Source organism: Ursus maritimus, unplaced genomic scaffold (assembly GCF_017311325.1).
Source record: "Ursus maritimus isolate PB19 unplaced genomic scaffold, ASM1731132v1 scaffold_2, whole genome shotgun sequence".
In the NCBI taxonomy this organism is placed as follows: domain Eukaryota; kingdom Metazoa; phylum Chordata; class Mammalia; order Carnivora; family Ursidae; genus Ursus; species Ursus maritimus.
This window is the reverse complement of record NW_024424452.1, coordinates 77,438,930-77,459,451: the sequence shown is the minus strand read 5'-3', so window position 1 is coordinate 77,459,451 and position 20,522 is coordinate 77,438,930. Positions and strand designations below refer to the sequence as shown.

The 20,522-nt window shown below is 37.4% G+C and overlaps 1 protein-coding gene across 1 annotated transcript in view; it reads left to right on the top strand.

The window, feature by feature from the left end:
- Window positions 1-20,522, top strand: part of SLC9C2 (solute carrier family 9 member C2 (putative)) — a 93,521-nt gene that overhangs the window by 37,380 nt on the left and 35,619 nt on the right. Inside the window, exons 10-12 of the mRNA XM_008697594.2 lie at window positions 1,539-1,620; window positions 5,047-5,213; window positions 6,244-6,348. Of these exons, the coding sequence (XP_008695816.2) occupies window positions 1,539-1,620; window positions 5,047-5,213; window positions 6,244-6,348 (354 nt within the window). The remainder of the gene's footprint in view (window positions 1-1,538; window positions 1,621-5,046; window positions 5,214-6,243; window positions 6,349-20,522) is intronic.

Sequence of the window (20,522 nt, the reverse complement as noted above, 5' to 3'; positions counted from 1 at the left end):
CTTCAAAGCCTTTTCCCCATAGGCTAGCTGGTGGATTTCTGGGCAATCTGGTGGTGGCCGTATCTGTGGTACTGAGACTCTAGGGAAGATCCAAAGAGTCCACTGCATCTGCTGACAGTGTTAGGGCCCCTCGTCATTTGTGACAATACTGTGTGAGCTGGCTGGAGAAGTTGCTAACAGTTGCTAGAAATCCCCAGGACACCCCTACCACCTCCCAGTCAGATGAATTCCAAACTTGCTGCTGGAGGGAGAAAAGCCACTCAAGTAATGTGAACTAAGAACACCTGCCCACCTCGCAAGGAATTTAATTTGCAGGTAGATGTACAGAGATTCTTGATATTGGCTGATTTCCAGATCAGGGTTTTCTCTGTCATTTTGCTTCTGTTCCAGAAGACCCCAGCAGTACAATATTTTAAGCATTTCTTTGGGGGATCAGTTATCACCCTCTCCATCTTGCATGTAGAGAAATCAAAACAAAGAGAATAGCATTTTGGGGAAAGAACTCAGGAGCCCTAATTCCCAAAAGAAGAAGTTCTTTTTAAAATGAAGTATTATATTCCCTACCACCCTTCCTGAGAATTTGTACTTTTTATCTATAGACATCATGCAGGAATTAATTTGGAGTTCAAACGAACATGTGATTTTGTCAAGATTTGGGGTCTTTTCATGCGCCAAAGGAAAAGTATCATAACCAACATCTGAGCTCCTTCAATTTTCTTCTATTCAAGGAATCAGCCTAAAACCAAGTCAACGAAATGCTAACTAACATTTAATATCACTTAACAGTATTTCCCAAATCTATCTGATGTTACACCATCCCTTTAGTGTCACCCCAGACCTACACAATCAGAATCTGCAGGGAAGAAACCTGGAAGTTGGTATCTCTCAGAAGTACTTCAGGTGCCTAGTGTTATTAGTCAGATATGGGAAACACTGTCCAAAGGACATACTGCTGTTAACTCCATTTTCTAGTGAAGGACACTGAGGCTCAGAATGGCTAAGTCAACTGATTCCAAATTATATGGCTAGTAAGTGGCAGAGCTAAGACCTACAAAAGTGGCTGTGTTTTTGCTTTTGCACGGTGCCTCTCCAGACTCCATCATGGTTCCTGCAGGTTTCTTCAGAGCCTCCTGAGTAGCTGTAGTAAATGCTGGTGGAAGATACCCTTTCCCATCCCCATTGTGGTCATCACTGCCTGCGGTTGCTGGGTTTCTCTCCGGCCCTGCAGGCTCCAGAGCCATATCTGTGATGCTTACCACCTTGCTGGGTTTGCAAGGCTCCTGCTCAGTGCTCTTATCCCTCCCAGAAATTATAAACTCTTTTCTCATTCACATTGAAAACTAGTTTCTGTTTCAGTGTATTATATTCAAGCAGTGTCTGCAAAACAACCCTTCTGCCTCAATTTACTTATCAGAAGCAGGATTTAAAAATGTGGATTAAGATAGAATTTTGTTGTTGGTGGTTAGTTGAACAATGATTCCCTTTGGAGAACTTACTCATTTTTTGGTTCTAACTATTTGTGTGTTTTGTTTTTTTAGTTTATATTGTATGTACAGGTAATATCACTAATGACTATGGGAATAAATTCATACATGATGACTCATTCAGCCAGGACATTAGGTAAAGTATATCTATCTTTCATTAATTAACTGGGGAGAATAATGCAACTAGATTATTGTTGGGGGGCATGGGGACATTTCTTATGGAGTTCAAGGAACTGATTATGAAATATTCATTTTCATTCACTCATTATTTATAGATGTTGTATTAATTGGGATATTGGTTCAGCCAGTTTAACAGAAACCACACTCACAGTGGCTTAAACAAGATAGAGTACTTTCTTTTCCCTTCCATCAAAATATCCAAAAGAGTGGGATGGTTCTGTTTCTCTTTTGTTTCTTCCTCTACTCCCTGGGGTTTTGTTCTTGTCTGCAAGATAGAAGCTGGCTCACTACCACTATATCTTCAGTCCAACTAACTAGAGAGGGGAAATGGGGAGATGGGTGGCAATGGAGGGTAAAAGGGCAGCTTTTTTTTAAGTGCACAGTCTAGAAATTGTATGTATCATTACCACTCACATTCCATTGGCCAGAATTTGGTCACATTGACATGCATGGGTAAAAGAAGCTATGAAATATTATCCCTATCTGGTTGACCATGTGCTCAGCCAAAACTTGGAGATTCAGTTGGTAAAAGAAGAAGGGGTGAATAGATATTGGGAGACAGTCAGTAGGCTGTGTCACAGTTGCCTATTTCCAGAAGACATTTGAGGCCATTAATAATAAAATGCATAAATATGATAAAATCACACATAGACACATGGTCAATAGAGAAATCTAGGATAAGATAATTGGTGGCAGTACAGTCAACTGGGGTTGGAGAAGGCTGGGTGGGATTACACAAAGTCTTAGAATAGGGCCTTAGTATCACTCAATATCCCATGGCCTGGTCTTTAGCTCTGCAAGTGCGTGGTTCTTTCAGTGTATCTAGAATTGATCAGACTGCTGGAGATTTACATATGCTGCACTCACAGGAAAATGTGGATAAAGCAGAAAATCAATTTATTAATTTATAATGAGGATGATTTATTTCTATGTCTGAAATAATTGTGATCATTATTCAGGATGTTTACCTCTAAATACCAATTTCCTTGATAAACAAAACTAGTAATCAGAAAGTTTCTTGGAAAGCATGGAACTAATGAGAGGTCAATGGAAGGATGATGTTGAAAGAGAGTTCTTCTAAACAAGGAAATAGCCTGGTGAATTTACCCTATCCTACCCATGAGACACATCACCTCTCTGCCTATGTTTTTTCACAGTCATGCCCATTTCTAAAACTGCACCCCACAAAAACTGTAGCAGAGCATCCTATTACTGCCCCCCTCAAACCCAAGGGCTCCAATAGGTAAACTGAGCTAGTAAATGGGGCAAATTTTTGGTAGCTCTCCTTTTCCCCCAGTTATGGATTTGTTCTTTTTCTCAGTAGAAAGTTATGCTTTGTCAGCAAAAGTCTACACTGGAGCACGAATGAAGTTAATTTGATCTTTGAAGCCTTTCTCACACCTCTTCCCACTAATTCCTTTGACTCCCAGGGATCCAGACCCACTCCATTCTCTTTGCTTAGGATATAACATCTGGGTTTCTCCCATGCTTCTTTTCTTGTGATTCCTCATTCTGACACTCAAAGACAAATCAACCAGGGGCTTTACTATCATGGTTATATTTTTTTCTTCTCTTTTTCTTCCCTTGCAAAAATTTTTAAAGTTGTATGTATGGATGTATGGATGTATGGATGTATGTATGGATGGATGGATGGATGTATTTTTGAGAGAGAGAGAGAGTGTGTGTGTGTGTGAGAGAGCAAGGCAGAGGGGCGGGGGGGGGTAGAGAATCCCAAGCAGACTTCACACTCAGCATGGAGCCTGACAGGGAGCTCAATCTCAAGACCATGAGATCATGACCTGTGCTAAAATCAAGAGTTGGATGCTTAACAAACTGAGCCACCCAGGTGCCCCTCCCCAATTTTTTTTTTTATTGTTGTAGCTAAACCTCAATTTTTTTCATTATAAAGCAAAAGTATATAATAAGGTCTTTCTCCTCTCAGAATCTACCATGTTCATCCTTTCTAGAAATACTGTGTGGCACACATTTAATACATGACAGAGTTGAGTTTTATCAGTAAGAGTTTCAAACCAACTACTTCTGTCTAGTCTAAGGCTTTAAGAGATCCCCTCCTCATACTCTTCCAGGATCATCTTAAACACAGGGAGTTCATTCAAATGTATCGGTGCCATCAAGTGGTCCACATATACTCATGTTTCCTCAGAGCAGCTGGAAAGTTGCTGTTGCTCCATTGTATGGGTAGGATATAATTAGGCAAATGAGAAAAATGTCTTCTTGTGTGGTCTTAACCATGGGAATTTTGAATCTAAAGCTGAGAACTTCTAACTTCAGCCTATAGTCAAATGCATCTTTGCTCTGGACCACAGTAAATCAAGAGGAATATACTTCCTGACCTTTGGAATCCTGAAAATTTCAAATATCATTACACACAGTGTCCCGTCAAGAATGCAATAAAGTTAAGCTAAACATTTAGAACTCATTTTAACTCTTTATGAGAACTTTCATGTGCAATTACGAAGAGAGAATAATTTTATCGAGATGGAATTCCAAGTAAGCAGACTAAGTTCATTCACTAATTAAATTCTTTTGGGGGGCACCTGGGTGGCTCAGTGCATTAAGCATCTGTCTTTGGCTCAGTTCATGATCCCAGGGTCCTGGGGTCAAGCCCCACATCAGGATCCCTGCTTCTCCCTCTCCCTCCAGCTGCTGCTTCCCTTGTTTGTGCTCTCTCTCTCTGTGTAATGAATAAATAGAATCTTTAAAAAAAAAAATTCTTCTTTTTGGTGAGTGAGCCTCATAGCTATAACTTCAAATTCATACCTCAAGAAAATACAAATGGTTACAATTTTTGGAACATGTAGATTTGCTGGCCAGGAAACAGATATACTAAATTTGAGGGATCTCTATTGCAGTGACCTTTAAATATAAAAAAAAATTTTATAAGAATCAGTTGGAGAAATTGTTCAAATGCAAATTCCAAGGCCCATCTGGTTATCTAGGTATGAGGTGGAGCCAAGGAATTTGCATAGTTTAATAGGCAGCCTTCCTACCTGTAGAAGACACAGGTAGTTTCCTACACTTTAAGAAATACTGATCGGGGACCTGCAAGTAGCAAGTCACGTCTCTAGCTAACGTGAATGAAAGGAAAATAATAAAGCATTCCTTAGCAGTTGAGTCAGAAAAAGCAGAGCTCTACAGCTGGAAGAAACAGGTAGTTGGGTGATTTTTGGAAAATTTTGGACCAAAGGTTGTCCTTGCTCTAAGCACTATTGTTTGGCTGTGCAGGTGATTCACTGCAGCAACAAGATTTCACTACACCTCTCAGGATTTTGCCTCTTCTTGCAGTCTTCGCTGTATTCTATTAAGACCCTTGCTTTTTTTTTTTTTTTTTTTTTTTTTTTTTTTTTTTTTTTGGTTACAGGTTTGTGTGCTATTTCCCTCCCAAGGCAAATGGCCATGCAAAATGCCATTAAGCACATTCAGGAGATAATACAGAACACAATAACACTATTCAAAACAGAAAAAATTTTGACGAATGTTAATTGGACCTTGGTAGAAGAAAAAACAAAGATTGAATACAACATTCCTGTGAGTTGATACCTGGCAAAAAAAATAGTCTTCCTTTTCTCCTGGGTCTGCCTCTCTTGCTAATGAAATGTCAGAAAACTGAGAAGGGGCATATATTTACTAGCTTTGCTATCTTGGTGAAAAGACTTTGGATTTTCTCTAAAGAGAAGCTCTTGGTTATCTAGGTTATTTGCCAAATACAGGAGAATCGGTGTTTTTATGCACTGGCTGATTTAGTAACTATGAATGGCCTCTGCCAAGCTGATGTTTCCAACCGTTTGAGGAGCTGAACAATCTGTCCTCATGTGATTATAAAAAGCAGAAGACTGGATTAAGAAGTTGTGGTCCATATATACAATGGAATATTACTCAGCTATCAGAAAGAACGAGTTCTCAACATTTGCTGCAACATGGACGGCACTGGAGGAGATAATGCTAAGTGAAATAAGTCAAGCAGAGAAAGACAACTATCATATGATTTCTCTCATCTATGGAACATAAGAACTAGGATGATCAGTAGGGGAAGAAAGGGATAAAAAAAGGGGGGGTAATCAGAAGGGGGAATGAAACATGAGAGACTATGGACTATGAGAAACAAATTGAGGGCCTCAGAGGGGAGGGGGGTGGGGGAATGGGATAGACCGGTGATGGGTAGTAAGGAGGGCACGTATTGCATGGTCCACTGGGTGTTATATGCAACTAATGAATCATCGAGCCTTACATCGGAAACCGGGGATGTACTGTATGGTGACTAACATAATATAATAAAAAATCATTAAAAAAAAAAAAAAGCAGAAGACACAGGTTGCTTCAGAGAGCAGTCAAGCATAGACAAGTTTGGGGGAGAATCTGACTTGCAGATCTCCTCAAATGAATTGTTACCATGATTAAAAGCAACATTTCTCATATGGAAAGGGAATCCAGTTATACATAGCCCTCCATTTTAGCAATTCTGATTTGAGTTATTGAAATCTTTTTGAGTGAAGTGTTTGGCAGCTCCTATATATTTTAGCTTATTTTTAACTTTGTCTCCTTATGTTTTTAAACCTAGTCTGATGCTTGTCATGTTTCACATGATAACAAAAAGGAGGAGGAGTCCCCAACAGAAGAAGTTTTAATAGAAGAAGCCAGATTGCATGTCGCTATAATACAAATGGTTGGTACAAGTCACATAATCTGCTTTCTATTTATTTATTTTTAATTCTTGCAATGTTCTTATTTCTTACATAAGGCTTTTGGGTGACTAGAAAAAATTTTTTCACCTTTTGATAGCCTATTAGTTATTAAAATTTGTTTGCTTTATTAAAGTTAAAAAATAACAATAAATGTCCTGGGTTTAAGTTCAAGTCACAGATCTTATTCTGATTCTAAGTCTAGTAATTTTTAGCAGTTCACTTTTGAGGGGTCTTTGAATAATATTTGGTGCCATTTATGTACTTATTTAACTAAACATCTTCAAATTTTTTTTGCATCTGTTTTATAAATTTTATAAATTTAATGTATTCGAGTTTCTTTTATATAAAATTCTCTTAAGTGCTTTTTTAACTCTTGCAATCTAATACATTAAAATAAAACTAATGAATCAAAAATTCTCTTAAAATATTTAAGATTTAAGATTAAATGTTTTAATATAAGGAAGATTGTATTTTTAAATAAATATTTTTATATATCACTATATAGCTTAAATAACTTATATTAAAAGTTAGAAAGATTACTAGGTAAAATCAAGTTTAAATAACTTACCAAATTGCACATTTTAAATTGAGGTTATAGTCTAATAGGACACATTTTATTCAATATTACAAGTACACAAAAATATGCCCATATATTCATTATGCCGAGTCCATTCTTTAAAATTTTATTTTAAAACTCATTATGAAGAATTTTTAACATATACAAAAGTAGATATAACACTGTAATGAGTCCCTATGTACCCATCGCCCAGGCTTAAAAACCAACATGACTAACCCTGTCCCATCTGCAGCCTCATTCACTACTCTACCTTCTATACTATTTTGAATCAAATCCCAGATGTAATATTATTTCATCTGTAAATACTTCAGTATGCATCTCAAAAATTTTAAGTCTTTTAAAAAACATAGTAAAATATTAATATGGTACCTAGAAATTAATAATAGTTCCTTAATAACATCAAATATCAAGTCAGTGATCAAATTTCCAATTGTCTTGTTAATGTGATCAATGTGTATTTTCCACAGTTTACATACATATATTTTAAGATTTATTTATTTTTTAGAGAAAGAGAAAAAAAGAGCGAGCACAAGAGGAAGGAGGGGCAGAAGGAGAGGGAGAGAAAGATTCTCTTGTAGACTCCCCACTGAGCATAGAGCCCAACATGGGGCTTGATCTCACAGCCCTGAGATCATGACCCTGAGATATCATCATCCTGAGCCAAAATCAAGAGTCAGACCCTTTACTGACTGAGCCACTCAGGCGCCCGTCACAGTTTATATTTTTAAATTGAATTTGTATAATTACAATTACATTGTAATTAAAGGATATGCCCTTTAAGTCTCTTTTAACCTATAAATTCCTTCTTCTCTTCTATTTTTTTCTGTTAAAGAACATATTTCTCCTTAATACAAAAATATTAATACTATATTTCCTTTTTTTTAAGCATTTCTAAACTTAATTTAAAATATTCGCAGTTTGAAAGTTTCTTGCCCAGAGCAGTATAGTATGGTCACAAATTTTTTTAGAGCCCCCTATTAAGAGGTGGTGCCTATATCTCTCCCTGCTACACCTATCTCATTGAATTTGGACTGTTACTGTGTCTTGTTTTGACCAATAAAATGTTTCAGAAGTGACTTTGGGAATGTTCTGGGGCCTATGCTTTGCAAAGATTTACAGCTTCCACCTTCTACTTTGAAGAAGTACCTGTGATTATCATGTGAGGAAGCTTGCCTCCAAAGAATGAGAGGCCACATAAACTGAGGCATGCAGCCAAGAGTTGGTACCCTACTACCTGACTTGTAAATAAGGCCATGTTAATTCAAAGGTTGGGGCAACAGACCCAATCTCTCAATGGTAACAGATGCAAAGAATTTGTGACCATATTTTTGTTTGTTTGTTTTTTCTTGGATGCTTTCCCCCACCCAGTTTTATTGAGTAATAATTGTCATGCATTGCTGTATAAATTTCATGTATACAGTGTCATGGTTTGATTTACATATATTGTGAAATGATTACCATGGTAGGTTTAGCTAACATGCATCTTCTCATTTAGATACGAGAGAAAGAAAAAAAGAAAAGGAAAACAAATTAAGATATAACAATATTTAATATATATCACAGTGTTCTCACTGGCCACAAATATTTATATCCCTCCTATAAACAAAATACACTCATCCTTTTCTAAGAACCCCCGCACACACACACACACATTCCAAGCTTCATCCTATTATGGTGTCAGACTAAAAGTCCAGTATCTCATGATCTGCATTTGGTCTAGACGTGCTGAGGCTCATTGACTGCATCTCTTTAAGTATGATTCCTCTTGATCCAGAGACCTATGAACTAAGAAACAAGTTTTCTGTCTCCCACCCTACTCCCCAACATTTAGTGACAATCAACAGACACTTCTGTTCACAAAGGGGAATAACAGGAAGTACTTAGTCATCACTGGTCCATGGCAATTCTGAAATCCAGCTGGGAATATGCACCAGAGCACCTCATTCTTTATATTTCAATAGGAAATAATCTATGTTTGTAGCTGACTAGCCTTCTCAGCCTGATTTCTGTCAGTAGAACTTTGGGATGTTTCTATTCATTTAGAATAATTTCTGCCTTTTTTAGTCCAACCTGGTACAATTTCCTTAAAAACGTGTGTATTTTCAATAGTCTACTCCACAATTCCTTTTCAGATGGGCCACTGAGTGCCAGCTTTAATCTTTCAGTGGTCTTAGCAAAGGGTCTTCAGGCACACCCTTGATTTGATCTTGAACCTGAGGCCATATTTTACAGTCAGCACTCAAGATTTGATCTTTACTTTTAGATCTTTTGCCAGCTGGGGAGACTGCAGATGAGAAACAAGTTTAGTTTGCAACCTGGCAAATCATGGACTCTATATTTTCTCTAATTTCTGCTGCTGAGTAAACTATTTCTCTTTGGTTTCTCTCTCTTTTCCCATACTTTATCATAAGTGACTTAAACAGTTGATCGTTTAAATATTTTTAGAATATTAGAAATCTAGAAATAGCAGCCAGATTGATAAGTTCATTGGGCACGTTTCCCACCGTCCAAGTGGCCTCAGGTGACAGTATTGCCCATTGTGGTGCCTCTTCATTAGCATGGCTGCCTCCCTTTGGCCCCTTAAACTAGTTTTTGCACTGCTCTCTGACTCAACTCACCCCCAACTCCCAAAGCTAATGTCACATGTTTTACCCCTTTGTTATGGAGGCTCTGCACAATTGGTACTGATTTCTGTTTTGATTAGCCTTTGCTGTATATCAAACCAGCCCCAAACTTACTGGCTTAAAACAATGGCTTATTGTTTCTCATAGTTGTGTGGGTTGGCAATCTGGATGATTCTGCCCTTGGTCTGGGCTGGGAACATTAATGTTTCTGTGGTCATCTCATAGTTCAGTGGGACTAGAGGGTCCAGAATGTCCTCAATCACAGATTCGGCAGTTGATGCTGGTTGTCTTTCAGAGCACTTTGGTTGTCTTCCATGTGGCCTTCTATTTTCCAGCAGAGTGGACTGGTTTCTTCTCAGTATGGTGGATCCCAATGGAGGAAGAGGAGAAGCTGCAAGGCCTCTAAATCCTACATTCTGGAACTTGAATAACACCATTTTTACTCCCATTCTATGAGTTAAAGAAAATTACCAAGCTAGTCCAGAGTCAATGTGTGAAGAGGTAGACTCCCTTTCTTGGGAGAAGCAGTAATGTCAGTTGCAAGGAGACATGGACACAGAAAGGCATGGATACAGTGGGGCCATTGTCATAATGACCTACCACATTTACTTTTTTTAAACTAACAGTCCCATGTAGTGACCCACTCCCATGTTGTCTTTTTTTTTTTTTTTAAAGTAGGCTCCATGCTTAGTGTGGAGCCCAACATGGGACTTGAACTCATAACCCTGAGATCAACACCTGAGGTGAGATCAAGAGTCCAACACTGAGCCATCCAGGCACCTCTCCATGTTGTCTTTTTTTTTTTTTTTTTTTTTAAGATTTGTTTATTTATTTGAGAAAGAGAGAGAGAGAGTATGTGTGTGTGATCAGGGGACGGGCAGAGGGAGAAGGAGAGAATCCTCATGCAGACTCCCCACTGAGCATGGAGCCTGACATGGGGCTCAGTCCCAGGACCCTGAGATCATGGCCTAAGCCAAAATCACGAATCAGATTTTTACCTGTCTGAGCCACCCAGGCTTCCCCATCTCCATGCTGTCTTTTAATGGCTTTTCTGAGAGTGCCCTCTACTGGCATTCCTCCTATTTTTGTGACCCCTTTCCTTTTTGGTCCCTTCCATGAACTCCTCCTTTTCTTTTTATCTTTTTAATGTTAGTTTTCCTTAGAAGAGTTAACTCTCTCTATCATTCTTACCTTATAATCTCTCCATCCTTGTTCTCAGCTGCACTCATAGTTTTAACGCTACCCATGGATGCTCCTCAAATCTGTATTTTTCCTTCCAAAACTCTCAGTACCATGTCTTTAGACTCATAAATTCAACAGTGGTTAGACATATCTTAGACATATCACTGGTACCTAAATCTCCACTGAACTCATCTAAAACCTGCTCTTGTATTCCTGGTCTCAGTGAATGGACTCATTACCCCGTGATCACTCATGTCAATCCTCTTTCTCCCTCCATTTCCAAGCTCTATCAATCTTACCTTCCAAATATTTGTCAAATATACCCCTTTCCATTCTTGTGTCTATTAATTTAGGACATTATAACTTCTTGCCTAAATAATAACCTTCAACTGGTCTTCCTACCTCCAATATTTCCATCATTAAATCACAGTGACTTATCTAAAAGACAAATAGGACTATACCACCCTCCTGCTTAAAATGGCTCCTCAGGTCCTACAGCATTTTCCAAAGTGGGTTCCAAAGAACACTTGCTCCAAAGAATGTTAATAGCGACTGCATAACAACAACAAAAGCTTCTATGCTCAAATTTGTTTGGGAAATGCCAGTTTAAACAAAGTTAAACTGGTTTCTTATAGAACCCCTTCTTGTAGAATATCTCAGAATTTTTAACATACGGATATGCATTGAAACTCTCCAAGAGGGAGTATTGAATTCAATCTTTCCCTCCCCCACTTCCTCATATAGCACATTTATTTTGGTGAGGGGGGAGTGATTCAAGTAGTATCTCACAGGATTAGCTTATTAACTTCCAGGAAGAGTTTACCTATGAGATCAAGTTTATGTATAAGTACAAGGTCCTTTGTAATCTGGCCCCTACCTGTTTCTCTAACTGATTCGGTCACCATTCTCTGCCCCACAACTTCTCCTTTACTGCACTCACCATGCTGTTTCTCATCTCTGTGCATGCACTGATGATGCCCCTCTCTGCTCACGTCCTTCTCCACTCTGTTCCCCCCACCTCCATTCTTCATTTGGAAAATTATGCTCATCTTTAAAACCCAATTGAGGTGTCATCTCTTTCAGGAAGTTTTTTCTGACCCCACCCCACATTAAGTTTAATTAGTGCCCTGTGGTTACTTTTATCTTTTCACATTTCCTACCCTGTTTTATAGGTCTATGTCTAATTTTCCCCTTCCTCCACTAGGCTATGAACTCCTTAAAGCCTTGAATTATATCTGTGCCTTGGCATGGGGCTTGGAACTGAGTAGACATTCAACAAACAAATTTAATTTAAAAATTCCATCATATCTGTAAACCGTAATTTCTTGAGCCAAACCTATTTCTGGATGGGCAGGGCTGGAAATACTATAGGTGTAAAAATTATGTATATGCTTCAGAACTGAACTCTGGGACATACCTTCTCTTATAGTGGGTGTCTTTCCAGGGCTATCAGGAAAGCCTGCAAAATGGAGATATCTATCAACGGCCTCAGTGGTCCTCAGAATAATGATAGCCTGGCCAATGTAGCTTCAGAGTTCATATGCTTTATCTACCCAAAAGTTATGGGTGGATCATTTTCCTGTTTCCTGGAAAAGGAGCTGGTGAATAGATGACTATTACCTCAAGAAATAAGTGGCATGAATTCCCTGTTTTCCTGTAGTGATTATCATCCTTACAATTGTAAAACTTGAGAAAATGTGCTAACTGTACTGGAAGTTGGAAACAACATTTATAAACAATGGGTAAGCAAGAGTACATGGTCAGCATTGAGGAAAAAGTTTAGGCAGTAGTCTTAGGAGGTAACTTTAATCTTTAATGTTGGCACCTAAAAGGTATGATTTTTCTCCTGAATTTTCTTGGGCGATTGACACAAGAATACAGTCTACTTATATTTGTAAGATGTTTTCTAGAAGCTTCATGGTAATCACAAAGAAAAAACATATAGCAGATGAAAGAGAAAGAGAAAGGAATTAAAGCACAACTACATAAAATAAATCACAAAGGAAGCCAGTAAGAGAAGAAAAAGGGAACAAAGGAACTAAAGAAACAGTCGAAAAACAATGAGCAGAATGGCAATAATAAGTCCTTATCTATCAATAATTACTTCATATGTGAATGCTTAAACTCTCCAATCAAAATACAGAATGGATGAATGGATTTAAAAAACCCAAATCCAACAATATGCTGCCTACAAGAGACTCACTTAAGGTTTAAGGACAAACATAGGCTGAAAGTGAAGGATTGGAAAAAAGATTCCATGCAAATGGTATCCAAAAGAGAGCAGGAGTGCCTATATTTATATCAGTTAAAATAGACTTTAAGACAAAATTGGTCACAAGAGACAAGTTCACTATACCATGGTGGAGGTACCAATACATCAAGAAGATATAACATCTGTAAATATATATGCCTAGCACTGGAGCACCTAACTATTTAAAACAAATATTAACAGAACTGAAGGGAGAATAGATAGCAATAAAATTATAGTAAGGGGCTTCAACATCCCACTTTCAACATTGGTTAGATAATACAAACAGAAAATTAACAAGGAAACAGTGGATCTGAATAATACTTACAGATCAAATAGACTGACAGACATATAAAGAACATTCCATTCAACACACCAAAATACATATTCTCCAGGTAGATCATAGATCATATGTTGGGTCACAAAGCAACCTTACCAAATCCAAGAAGATTGAAATTATATCAAGTATCTTTTCTTTATATCATTATAAAGAGGGCATAAAACTAGAAACCAATGGTATAGAATGGTATAAATGGTATAAAACTAGAAATCAATAACAGGAAGAAAACTGAAAAATTCACAAATGCATGGAAATTAGACAACACACTCCTGAACAACCAATGGGTCAAGGAAGAAATCAAAAGGGAAATCAGAAAATATCTTGAGACAAATGAAAATGAAAACATAATGTATCAAAACTTATAGGATGCTGCAAAAGCAGTTTTAAGAGGGAAATTTATAGTGATAAATGCCTACATTAAGAAAAAAGGAAGATCTGAAATAACCTAACTTTATACATCAAGAAATTAGGAAAAATAACTATTTGTTCTTTGGGCCCATTTCCATGGGCCTAAAGTTAGCAGAAAGAAGGAAATAATAAATCTTCAAGTAGAAATAAATGAAATAGAGACTAGAAAGACAACAGAAAAGAAAAAAAAAAAAACAATGAAACTAAGAGTTGGGTTTTTTTTGAAAATATAAGCAAAATTGCTAAACCTTAAGCTACAATAACGAATAAAGAATGAGAACTCAAACAAAATTATAAAAAAGTGGAAAGAATACTAGCCAACACCATGGAAATACAAATGATTGTAAGAGGCTACTATGAACAATTATAAGCCAAAGAATTAGATAACCTAGAAGAAATAAATTCCTAGAAATTTAAAATCTACCAAGACTGAAAAAAAAGTCTCATAAAAAAAGTAGAAAAAAAAGACTCATAAAAAAAGAAAATCCCAGCTGACCAAAAATGAGTAAGGAGATGGAATTAATAAACCTCCCACAATCCTCTCAATAGATGCAGAGAAAGCATTTGACAAAATACAGCATCTTTTCTTTTTTTTTTTTTTAAGATTTTATTTATTTATTTATTTATTTATTTGAGAGAGAGTGAGAGAGCACAAGTGGGGGGGGGGAGCAGTAGAGGGAGAGGGAGAAAAGGCTCTCCAGTGAGCAGGGAGCCCAACGTGGGGCTTGATCCCAGGACTCTGAGGTCATGACTTGAGCTGAAGGGAGCGTTTAACTGGTTGAGCCATGCAGACACCCCTACAGCATCCTTTCTTGATAAAAAAAACTTCAAGAAGTAGGGATAGAAGGAACATACCTCAACATCACAAAGTCCATATACAAAAGACCCACAGCTAATATCATCCTCAACGTGGCAAAAACTGAGAGCTTTTCCTGTAAGGTCAGGAACATGACAGGGATGTCCGCTCTCACCACTGTTGTTCAACATAGAATTGGAAGCCTTAGCCTCAGCAATCAGACAACAAAAAGAGATAAAAGGCATCCAAATTCACAAGGAAGAAGTCAAACTTTCACTCTTTGCACAAAACATTATACTCTATGTAGAAAATGTGAAAGACTCCACCAAAAAAAATTGCTAGAACTGATGCATGAATTCAGCAAAGTCACAGGATATAAAATCAACATACAGAAATCTGTTGTATTTCTATACACGAATAATGAAGTAGCAGAAAGAGAAATCAATAAATCAGTCCCATTTACAATTGCACCAAAACCATAAGATACCTAGGATAAACCCAGCTAAAGAGGGAAAAGATCTGTACTTTGAAAACTATAGAAAACTTATGAAAGAAATTGAGGAAGACACAAAGAAATGGAAAAGCATTCCATGCTTATGGGTTAGAAGAATATTGTTAAAATGCCTATGTCCAAAGCAATCTACACATTCATTGCAATCCCAATCAAAATAACACTACCAGGGTGCCTGGGTGGTTCAGTCATTAAGCATCTACCTTTGGCTCACGTCATGATCCCAGGGTTCTGGGATCGAGCCCACATTGGGCTCTCTGCTCAGCGGGAAGCCTGCTTCTCCTTCTCCCACTCCCCCTGCTTGTGTTCCCTCTCTTGCTGTGTCTCTCTCTGTCAAATAAATAAATAAAATCTTTAAAAAAAGTAACACTAGAATTTTTCACAGAATGAGAACAAACAATCCTAAAATTTGTATGGAACTACAAAAGACCCCAAATAGCCAAAATAATGTTGAAAAAGAAAAGCAAAGTGGGAGGCATCACAATCCTAGACTTCAAGCAGTATTACAAAGATGTATCAAGACAGTATGGTACTGGCACAAAAGAGACACATAGATCAATGGAACAGAATAGAGAACTTGGAAATGGACCCCCAACTATATGGTCAGCCAATCTTCGACAAAGCAGGAAAGAATATCCAATGGAAAAAAGAAAATCTCTTCAACAAATGGTTTTGGGAAAACTGGACATCAACATGCAAAAGAATGAAACTGGACCACTTTCTTACACACAACACAAAAATAACTTCAAAACGGATGAAAGACCTAAATGTGAGACAGGAAACTATCAAAATCCTAAAGGAGAACATAGGAAGAAACCTCCTTGACTTTGGCCATAGCAACTTCTTACTAGACACATCACCAGAGGCAAGGGAAACAAAAGCAAAAATGAACTATTGGGACCTCATCAAGATAAAATTTTCTGCACAGTGAAGGAAATAATCAACAAAACTAAAGGCAACCTACAGAATGGGAGGAGATATTTGCAAATGACATATCTGATAATGGGTTAGTATCCAAAATATATAAAGAACTCATCAACACCCCCAAAATAAATAATCCAGTTAAGAAATGGGCAGAAGATATGAACAGATATCTTTCTAAAGAATATGTTCAGATGGCTAACAGACATATGAAAAATGCTCAACATCACTCATCATCAGGGGAATATAAATCAAAACCACAGTGAGATACTACCACATACCTGTCAGAATGGTTAAAATTAACAACTTAGGAAATAACAGATGTTGGCAAGGATGCAGAGAAAGGGGAACCCTCTTACACTGTTGGTGGGAATGCAAGCTGGTGCAACCACCCTGGAAAACAGTGTGGTGGTTCCTCAAAAATTTAAAAATAGAACTACTCTAGATGTAGTAATTGTACTACTAAGTATTTATCCAAAGGATACAAAAATGCTGATTTGAAGGGGAAAGTGCACCCCAATGTTTACAGCAGCAATGTCCACAATAGCCAAATTATAGAAAGAGCCCAAATATCCATCAACTGATGAATGGATAAAGAAGATGCGGTATATATATACAATAGAATATTACTCAGCTATCAAAAAGAATGAAATTTGCCATTTGCAGTGACATGTATTATGCTAAGCAAAATAGTCAGGGAAAGACAAATATCATATGATTTCACTCATATGTGGAGTTTAAGAAACCAAACAGATGAACATAGGGGAAAAGAAGGAAAAATAAGATAAAAACAGAGAAAGAGGCAACCATTATAGACTCTTAACTATAGAGAACAAACAGGGTTGCTGGAGAGGAGGTGGGTGGGGGGGATGGGATAAATGGGTGATGGACATTAAGGAGGACATTTGTTGGGATGAGCACTAGGTGTTGTATGCAACTGATGAAACATTAAATTCTACTCCTGAAACTAATACTACACTGTATGTTAACTAATTCAAATTTAAATAATAATAAAAATTAAAAACCTCCCAACAAAGAAAAGCACAGGACCAGATGTTTTCACTGGTGAGCTTGAACAAACATTTTTTAAAAAGATTTTTATTTATTTATTTGAGAGAGAGAGAGGGAGAGAGAGTGAGCAGGGGAAGGGCAGGAGAGGGAGAGAATCTCAAGCAGATTCCCTACTGAGCATGGAGCCTGACGTGGGGCTCAATTTCATGACCCTGAGATCATGACCTAAGTTGAAATCAAGAGTCAGACACTTAACCAACTGAGCCACCCAGGCACCCTGTACCAAATGTTTTAAAGAAGAAATTAATGCCAATCCTTCTCTAAGTCTTTCAAAAAATTGAAAGAAGGGAACACTCCCAAACTCATTTTATGGGGTTAAACTTATCCTGATACCCAAAAGCCAGATAAGGACACTACAAGAAAAGATAAATACAAGTCAATACCCTTGAAAAATACGGATGCAAACATTCTCAACACAATACTAGCAAATGAAATTCAACAGCACATTAAAAGGATCATGCGCCATGATAAAATGGGATTTATCCCTGGGATGCAAGGATGGTTCAATATCCACAAATCAAACACCACATTGGTAGAATGAAGGATAAAAATCGTATGATTTTCTCAATAGATGCAGAAAAAGCATTTGACAAAATTCTACACCTTTCATGATAAAAACTCTCAGCAAATTGTGTATAGAAGAAACATACCTCAGTATAATGAAGGCCATATGCAACAAATCCACAGCTAACATCATACTCAATGGTGAGAAGTTGAAAGGTTTCTTCCAAGATGAAGAACAAGACAAGGATGCCCACTCTTACCACTCCTATTCAACATAGTACTAGAAGTCCTAGTCAGAGCAGTCAGACAAAAAAAGAAAAGAAATAAAAGGCATCCAAATCAGAAAGGAGGGAATAAAACTGTCTCTATTTGCAGATGACATAATCTTCTATATAGAAAACCCTAAGGAGGGGCGCCTGGATGGCTCAGTTGGTTGAACGGCTGCCTTTGGCTCAGGCCAGGATCCCAGTGTCCTGTGTTGGAGCCCCGCATCAGGCTCCCTGTTCAGTAGGGAGTCTGCTTCTCCCTCTCCTTTTGCCCCCCCTTCCCAGCCCACTCATACTCTCTCACTCTCTCTCTTTCAAATAATGAATAAAATCTTGAAAAAAAAAATCAACCCTAAGGAGTCCACCAAAAACTGTTAAAACTAATAAATGAATTCAGTAAAGTTGCAGAACGCAAAATCAACACACAAATATCAGTTGTATTTAAATACATTAACAATGAATTCTATGATATAGAATTAAAGAAAATAATCTCATTTACAATAGCATCAAAACCAATAAAATACTTTGAAATAAATTTAACCAAGGAGGTGAAATATCTATACACTGAAAACTATAAGACACTGATGAAAGTTATTGAAAAAGACACAAATAAGTGGAAAGATATGTTTATGGATCAGAAACATTAATATTGTTACAATGCCCATATTACCTAAAGCCATTATATATTCAATGAAATCTCTATCAAAATACCAATGGCCATTTTCACAAAAATGGAATAAACAATCCAAAAATGTGTATGAAACCACAAAAGAACGTGAATAGCCAAAGCAATTTTGAGAAAGAACAAAGCTGGAGGCATCACACTTCCCAATTTCAAACTATACTACAAAGCTATAGTAACCAAAACATTATAGTACTGGCATAAAAACAGACACATAGACCAACAAAACAGAATTGAGACCCCAAAAATAAACTCGTGCATGTATGGTCAACTAATATTTGACAAGAGAGTGAAAATACCAATGAGGAAAAGTTAGCGTTTTCAATAAATTGTGGGAAACTGGGTATTCACATGCAAAAGAATGAAATTGGGCCTCTATTTTATACCACTCACAAAATTAACTCAAAATGGATTGAAGATTTAGATATAAGACTGAAACCAGGGATGCCTGGGTGCCTCAGTTGGTTAAGCATCTGCGTTTGGCTCAGGTCACGATCCCGGGGTCCTGGGATTGGGTCCCACATTGGGCTCCTCGCTCAGTGGGGAGCCTGCTTCTCCCTCTGCCTGCAGCTCCCCCTGCTTGTGCTCTCTCTTTCTCTGACTAATAAATAAATAAAATCTTTTTTAAAAACCCTGAAACATAAAACTCTTAGAGGAAAACATAAAGAAAAAGCTCCTTGACATTGGTCTTAATGAACTTTTTAATATATTACCCAAGACACATGCAACAGAAGCAACTGCAGCTAAAACAGCTTCTGGACAGTAAAATAAACTATCAACAAAATGACAAGGCAACCTATAGAATGGGAGAAATTATTTGCAAACCATATGTCAGATAAGAGGATAATATCCAAAAAATATAAGAAACTCATAAAAGTCAATAGAAAAAAACCCCAAATAATCTGATTAAAAATAGGCAGAGGCCTGAATAGACATTTTTCCAAAGAAGACATACAAATGGTCAACCACATGTAGAGATACTCAACTAATCATCAGGGAAATGCTAATCAAAACTATAATGACAACCTACGGAATGGAAGAAGATATATTGCAAATGACATATCTGATAAAGGGTTAATATGCAAGATATATAAAGAACTTATAAAACTCAACACCAAAAAACAAATAATCCAATTAAAAATGGGACAGAAGACACAAAACACCTCTCCAAGCAAGATATACAGATGGCAAACAGATACATGAAAAGATGCTCATCATCGCTGATCATCAGGGAAACGCAAATCAAAACTACAGAGAGATATCACCTCACACCTGTCAGAATGGCTAAAATCAACAACACAGGCAACAACAGGTGTTGGTGAGGATGTGGAGAAAGGGGAACACTCTTGCACTGTTGGTGGCCATGCAAACTGATGTGGCCATTGTGGAAAACAGTATGGAGGTTCCTCAAAATGTAAAAACAGAACAACCCTCTGATCCAGGAATCACGCTACTGGGTATTTACCCAAAGAATACAAAACCCCTAATTTAAAGGGATACAGGCACCCGTATGTTTATAGTAATGTTATTTATAATAGCCAAAATATGGAAGCAGCCCAAGTGTCCATTGATTGATGAATAGATAAAGAAGTGGTACAACGTTGCAACAACATGGATGGAGCTGGAGAGTATAATGCTAAGTGAAGTGAGTCAGAGAAAGACAAATACCATATAATTTCACTCATACATGGAATTTAAGAAACAAAACAAGTTAAGGGAAAATAGAGAGACATAGAGACAAACCAAGAAACAAAACTATAGAGAACAAACCCAGGGGAGGTGGTTGGGGAAGAATGTAATAGGTGATGGGGATTAAGGAATGCACTTGTGATGACTGCTGGGTGACTAAAATAAAAACTTGAAAAAAAGTATAATAAGATATCACATCACATCTGTTAGACTGACTATCTCCCAAAAAACAAGAGATACATGTTGGCTAAGATGTGGAGAAAAGGGAACTCTTGTGCACTGTTGGTGGGAATATAAATTGGTACAATCACTACAGAAAATGATATAAAGATTCCT